Source organism: Nuphar pumila, unplaced genomic scaffold (genome assembly GCF_984573655.1).
Source record: "Nuphar pumila unplaced genomic scaffold, dmNupPumi1.hap1.1 HAP1_SCAFFOLD_414, whole genome shotgun sequence".
NCBI classification, from domain to species: domain Eukaryota; kingdom Viridiplantae; phylum Streptophyta; class Magnoliopsida; order Nymphaeales; family Nymphaeaceae; genus Nuphar; species Nuphar pumila.
Genome location: NW_028323334.1, coordinates 6,832 through 13,805, shown reverse-complemented (window position 1 = coordinate 13,805; position 6,974 = coordinate 6,832). Strand labels below are relative to the sequence as shown.

At 52.4% G+C, this 6,974-nt stretch overlaps 1 protein-coding gene across 1 annotated transcript; it reads left to right on the top strand.

The window, feature by feature from the left end:
- The first annotated feature begins 1,651 nt into the window (after positions 1 to 1,651).
- LOC149810274 (uncharacterized) lies at positions 1,652 to 5,251 on the top strand. The gene is made up of 4 exons (XM_089994322.1): positions 1,652 to 1,941; positions 2,786 to 3,075; positions 3,984 to 4,474; positions 5,057 to 5,251. Exons 1-4 carry the CDS (start codon positions 1,652 to 1,654, stop codon positions 5,249 to 5,251), a joined length of 1,266 nt encoding a protein of 421 aa, XP_089850448.1.
- The last annotated feature ends 1,723 nt before the right edge of the window (positions 5,252 to 6,974 follow it).

The following is a 6,974-nucleotide window of genomic DNA, read 5'->3' as shown; positions in this document are numbered from 1 at the left end:
CGAAGACACGTTTTCTCGGAATACGTCCACGCCGGGGCTGGAGTCGTCCGAGAAATACTGCTCGTGGGAAGCTGCACATGAGTAGAATTCCTCTGACCTTGTATCAGAGGCCCCTGTTATGCGAGCTGCATCTCGCGACGCGTGTGAATCCCCCAGGATGTGCGTCCGGATGCTCAGTTTGCGCGATGTCATGACATTTGTGAGGACATCCTCGCCACTCGTGACGTCGGAGATTGTTGGCATGGGACCAGCGCCCTCAGCCAGTTGTACCACTCCGTCGCCACCCATGGACGGAACTCGTCGCAGAGGGTTGATGGATGAAGCTGCACAGCCTTCGACACTTGAGGGCTGAGGATACGCACGCTCTCCAGCGCTTGCTGTGGTGAGGGGCCATGCAATGCTTGCAGACTGCACGCTGCTAGAGTTGTAGACTTTCCGAAGATGGGCCTGAGAAGATGATGTGCTGCGGGAACTTTTTAATTGGCTGCGTTTGGAGCGCGACAATGAACTCAATACTTCCTTGACCTGATTCAGCGCCTGCAACCCAGGCGCTCAGTGATTTCGACCAGCATCCACCCAAGGCGTCGAAAAGCCAGCGCATCTCATAGAACGAAAGAACCCATGCACGTGCCCCATAAACCACTCTCCTACTGGTCACATACGCCCTTGCATGCGCTTCCCACAAGAGAGCGAGCGCTCTGCTGTAACTGGAAACCAGCGAACCCTATCAAGCACGTCTGCCTGAACCTCGCTTCAAAGTCAACAAGTTACAGCACGGTGCATAAGAAGAAAATGCAAGCATTTCAATGTTTTTGCCTTGAGATGATGCGTTGAGAAGCCACATTCCGTCTTTGCCCCTATCGCACAATCAATAGATTGGCGAAATTCTCAGCCACACAAACACCATTGCGATGGAGACTTTCTTAAGTGCAATTATGTTTTGCTCTATCTCCTGCATGCGCAGCTATGGCGATGACTTTCATGCAAAACCAACTTGCGGAGCACCATTTTGTGCCTGTTGATATGCGTACCTGGCGTATTCCGGACCCCTTTTCTACATCTATCGGGCTCTTCAGCAAGTTCCCCTTTGCAGCTTTCGTCTTTCCGCCTGCAGCTGGCGGGCTAGTATGCAACTCTGCCATTGCAAACACCACAAACCCTTACATCACGCTCTTAATGGGTAAGCGAAACTTTTGAATAGATGGTTAGCATAGGCATGGGTGACAAACTGAATGTCACGTTTCACGGGTGGTGCAACTACATGGCAATCTAGCATAGCCAGGAAGAGTTGCCGTTGAGCGGGATCAACCTCTGACGCAGGCCTGATGCTTCGCTGTCTGCAAGCAAACTATGGGGCTGTGTGGTTACTGATTGCTATGATCCTTAAGGAGGGGGGCATGCAGGTGGCGCAAGGAAGGAATTGCGCCCGTTCCACGGGCCGTGGGATGGGGAATTTGCAGAGCACGTGGTCGTGAGGCCATGCACGTGATTCTGGTACTTCAAATGTATACTTGATTAAAACTAGCCTGGTCAGTGGTTAGAGAACTGAGCCACAGATACTACGTGCAATACATCAGTGCCTTCTGCACGTCAGTCCCTGAACTGGTGACGAGGTCGTGTTCCGTTTGCAACTTTGCCAGAACGCCGCAGAATGTTGCAACGCGCACAGCAGCGCGCCTTGGGCCTTGCGAACGAGGTGCTTGTAGCTCAATATGCGGTAGGTATGTCCACATGGGCAGGGCGTTCTGGGGAACCTGTCCCAGCTTTGAGTGACAAGCATAGATCAATCTTGCCAGCATTCGACCCGCCAGCACGTCTTTTAATGGGACCTGGTCCAGCAAACGCACATCCACGCGTATTGGCAGCTCAGGCGTTTCCTCTGCTTGGACACATGCATTCCCCCTTCTTCGACATCATGAACGACATCCAGGAAGGCTTGAGGTGCGTTAGGGTGCAACTTGGCGTGCGTCTGATAGCCTTGCTGTGGTGCATGGGATTGACCATACCGCCGTCAAAAATAGCACTTTATCAGAGACACAACTATGCCGCAGCTTCCGCTGCGTGTTCTGACGTGGGAATCGCCAACGCAACTCCAATTGACCAACCACTACAATGAGTGCACCCTACCACACCGCAACATGTAGGCATGTGAACCGAGTGTCGCGCGAGCACACGAGTACTTATCAGGCACGATAGTTTTGTTTGGACCTCAAGTGCACTTACACGCCAGCGAATGGCACGTTGCACATGTGGGTGGATCAGATACCTTGCTCGATGTTCATGTCAGACCTTGCATCCTTCACAAGCGACGAGATGATGAGTATTTAATGATAAATAGCGCCAGCACGCATAGACTTGCCCGATGCAAGCATAAACCCTGAACGCGTCATGACGAACGCATACGCCGGAACAGAACTGTCAATTCAACTGAAGGACTCATCGCTTGACACGACTGCAAAGTAGCTTGCTTTTGTGACCGACATCCTTGAACGCTGGTGCCAATCCTTTCTTGGGGTGGAGTCCATGTTGTTCTCTGTGCAAAGAATTCGCGCAGCAATACCCCTCGCCGGCTTGCCCTCAGCGAGGCCAGCGGAGACAAGCGGGATTAATAGCCCAGGCTGCATATTCACAACGGTCGGCTGCAGCATTTTGTCGTCATCCTCGAGCTTGATTCTCGCACTGCGGGCCGCAGCAAGAACGTCCAATGTCTTTGGCAATAATAGAACTCTAGTCGCCGCCTCGAGCGCCTTTGTCACCGTCAAGCCATTACAGTTGCTGCATCCAGGTATACCTTCCAGACAGACACCAAATACACTCTATGTGTATCGGGGTCGGGACATGCTGGTATGGAGGCTGCAATTGCAAACTTGGTCGAGCCAGGCGACAAGGTCCTAGTGGGTAACAAGGGCATCTGGGGAGCGCGAGTTGCGGATCTAGCAGCGCGCTATGGGGCGCAAGTCATTGAGATGACAACCGGCGGTGAACCTCGGAGCTTCTCGCTTACAGAGATCAGTACAGCCGTTGAGAAGCACAAGCCCGCTCTGCTGTTCCTCGTCCAAGGGGAGTCCTCGATGGGTACGTGTCCAGACGGGAATAGCTGGCAAGACCATGACGATAGAGTGATGCTAGACACAGCCAGTTAGGTGGAATCGACTTTGAATACCTGGTTTGCCATGGATCCATCCTGAGTGGGTCTGAATCTTGCGATTCTTGCGGGGGATCGACAGGGTTCAGACCTTGCGTGTGGCCTTGCTCCGTATCATAATGAGCGCAAGTCGATTTGAGTTCAAGGTTGGGTCGGGATGCTTACTTCGGTCATTGCGCAAGAAGATTAGATTTGGTCCCTTGCGGGCATGCTCACACTGGCCTCTAGGCTGCATGTATCAAATCCATGCATTCGATGCGGCTCACTGACACGCATGTGCATGGCTCGTGTCTGAGCACTTGAAAAGCGTGAATTTTCTTATTTTTAGACATGGGGCTCAGACTGCATTTTGGCAGAGCACTGGCTCTTGGTGAAACGATTCACAGCCATCAGGCATGAAAACGGCACAGAAAGTTCACCACAGCTCACGCTTGCATGCCAACCCCTGATTTCCTCACTTTCAGGTCTGGGCAGTTGGGCAGAACAGCTGCATAGCGACAGGGAACGTGAATCCTCATCATGAGTGTCGGCTTGTGTTCTTGTGCACCTGTGCACCACCCTCCTCCACCCTCCTCCCGGCGAAGTCCTCAGCGTCATCGCCCTTGAGCATTCACCTCTAGGTTATGATCGTTTTCCACCGTTGATGGCAAGCGGCCTGACACATGCTGCCGATGTAGTCTTCGATCAGCATGGGCAGTGTCGGAGCGAAGAAGCGCCTGCTGCAAGTGTGCTGCATGTTTGGCGCCGACGTTACGACGCATGTGGATGTTTGCAAAGGATTGCCAGGAATTCATGCGATGGTTCGGGCAGCAGCGAGCAGTTGTGTGAACGCATGCAGGCGTGCATCAAAGCTTTGCCGGCGTGGGGGACGTCTGCAAGAAGAACGGCACGCTGTTCCTCGCAGACACCGTCTGCAGCCTGGGCGGAGTGCCCTTTTACGCAGACGCCTGGGGAGTGGATGCCATGTACTCCGGGTCTCAGAAGGCGCTCGCGGCTCCCCCAGGGGCTGCGCCGTTCATGTTCAACCAGCGAGCATTCGACAAGATGCAAAACCGCAAGACCAAGCCCGCGTCGTACTACCTGGACATGACTCTCGTCGGGGACTACTGGGGCTGGTATGATAAGCGCTTCTACCACCACACTGGCATGGTTTCAATGCTCTACGCGATGCGCGAAGCTCTCGCCCTCGTACAGGAGGAGGGCCTTGATGCGATGTGGTCACGGCACGCGGCAATGAACGTCATGTTGTGGGATGGCCTACGGGAAATGGGCCTTGAGCACTACGTGCCCGCCGTTGAGGACCGCCTCATGACTGTTAACACCGTAAAGGTCCGCATCAAGCCCCCTTCCTGGCTGCTTCACATGACGTTCAATTTGCGACGCTTTGGTGCAGGTCCTTTCGCTGCACAATTATCATGTTCGTGACGATGCGTTTTGTAGGTGTCCTTGTTGCTTTGGTGGCTGGTTGCACTTTGCATTGTTGCATGCTGTTCTTGTATCACGCCATTTCGAGATAAAGGCATTGCTGTTTACTCCCTCCTCACCAATTGTGCGTCACCAAGCTTGGTCGGCACATATGGGCGAGGCGTTTGCCAAGATGCAAATCAAAAGGTTGCAATGCATATACTTTTTTATGTCATTTCAAGTCAGTGAGTTGGCTGCCAAGCAACACTTAGCGTCACATTTGGAAGGTTTGTGTATATGAGAGACAACTAGATACTTTCAAAAGCCATGAATTTGGATAGAAATAAATAGTAAATATTCATATAGCCAACTGCGTGTGTGGGACAGCTGGGCGGTTACCCTGCCAGGCAGTGCGCCAGCACTGCAACTCGAGGCAGGCACCGTACAATGCCAAAAATCAAGCCCACCTGCTGTTATGGACGTATCATGTGCCTGGTGGCTGTGCAGGTCCCAGAGGGTGTGGATGCCATGGCAGTCATACAGCATTGCATGAACAAGTACAAGGTGGAGATTGCGGGGGGCCTGGGCCCTTCGGTAGGCAAGGTCTGGCGGATCGGAATTCTTGGATACAACGCGCAGCCTCAAAACATTGCTTTGGTGCTGGCGGCCTTGAAGGACGCCCTCAAACAACAGGGTTGTTGAGGCATTGGAAAAACAGAGGAACGATCGGATATCATTCACCATGAGTACTTTTCCTGCGGCCTTTGATGAGGAGCTCACCAAGGGCACTCGTCAAGACAAAACTGCACTGGGGGCATGATGAACGCGTTGGTACCAGTGTCAGTGCAAGTTTATCCACACATGTACCAATGTAATCCACGGCTCCCTGCCGCAGTATGTCTTGATCCGTATTTGTCGACCACATCGAAGTTGCTGCCTGGCGTTGGCACATGTTGGCACGTGGGCGATGTTTCAGATGCGCCCAGGGCCGTCAACGCATGCTCGTGTTCATATTTTTCAGTACATGTTGTAGTATCAGAGATAGTGCGCATATGCACTCGTCGCTCTGAATCGTTTGCATTCAACGCGGGCAACCTATTAATTCTCCCAAATGCTTGCTGATAGATCCGGCGATTTGCGCCAAAGCAACCCAGGTACATCGTGCGGAGATCGGGGACCTTAGTCTATTCAGATGAGTCATGAGTAACAATTTGCCATGGTATTCATCACCACGTTGTGACTCATTTGGTCGACAACACTGACAGTGTCACTGTTGCGAACGTCACCCAGGGTCTCTGGCAAAAATATATGCTTACCACTCGTCGAGGGCACAAAATTGTTCGATGTCCCAGCCAGGCGAGAACTATCTCCTGAGCAGTGAATGACGTCTGAGTACCGGTCTGCACTGTTGTACATGTCGGTGAGATGTCCATCATGAATTTTGTCTTGAGAGTATGGTCAAAGATACTGGGTCTCCTGGATCCCTTGTTCGTTACCCTTGCAGCCGTGCAGTCGAGGGCTCGCTTTTTCGAAAGAGGATTTGGGGACCCCACAGCAATTTCGAATGTGTTGGATTATGTGCAAGGTGGGTGACAAGCACTTTGTGCCTAAAGATTTAATCAAGTGCAAATGCAAGTGAATTGCCGAACATGAGGCATATGTCCCAGGCCGTGCTTGGTAACTTGCTCGGACACTCGAGTGTTTACTTCTAGGGTTTCCGTCAACAGTCACATTGGCCCGCGAGGGCACAAACTGGCTGGCCAAGGTGGCCATACAGCCACCAAAACGTTCCCTGCCAGATATTTATTCACAAGGTGAAAGCCCAAAGGATCCTGCTTGCGTCGCTGGCGTTTGCCGCCAAAGTCTTGAGGACGATCCATGCATTGTTCCTAATTCGCCAAATTCTCCTAATTCGGACTCACAAGTCACGAGCGAGTTCCTTCTGCGAGAATCAGGCCTTTTTACGTTCAAAAGCACATAAATAACAGACCAATTAGGGCACCGATGCTGCATGACTCCGCAATTTCACTCTATAACACTGTTACCACGACACTATTGCAAGTCGTCCACTCTACACACTGCTTACCACCACTGCTCCCCGTCACTCATTGCTCAGTACTCACCGCCACTGCTCACCGCGAACGCTCATGCCGTTTTCTAACGCAACGGCTCGATGCCAAACAATAAATACACTACTCTGTTAATAAACGCCACCATGGCAACCTTCGTTCCATTCTGTCCCACCACTGTCGCGTGGCTGCCCTGACGTCAGCATCTCTCAGCGTCGACACTCTGCTGTCGCTTACCGCGTGTGGCACGTCCGCAGCTCTACACACAGCAAGCATGCATCCAGGCGCAGCGCTCAATCCTGACCCCATCCATTTTGGGGCTTTGTGCAGCCATATACCACGGTACTGCATGACTA

Bases quoted from the DNA above. Each gene is read 5' to 3' on its own strand.
- LOC149810274 (XM_089994322.1), top strand. From the start codon at position 1,652: ATGTTGCAACGCGCACAGCAGCGCGCCTTGGGCCTTGCGAACGAGGTG. The intron at 3,076-3,983 runs GTACGTGTCCAG...GAACGCATGCAG, and splicing joins CCAAGGGGAGTCCTCGATGG to GCGTGCATCAAAGCTTTGCC. The intron at 4,475-5,056 runs GTCCGCATCAAG...GTGGCTGTGCAG, and splicing joins TGACTGTTAACACCGTAAAG to GTCCCAGAGGGTGTGGATGC.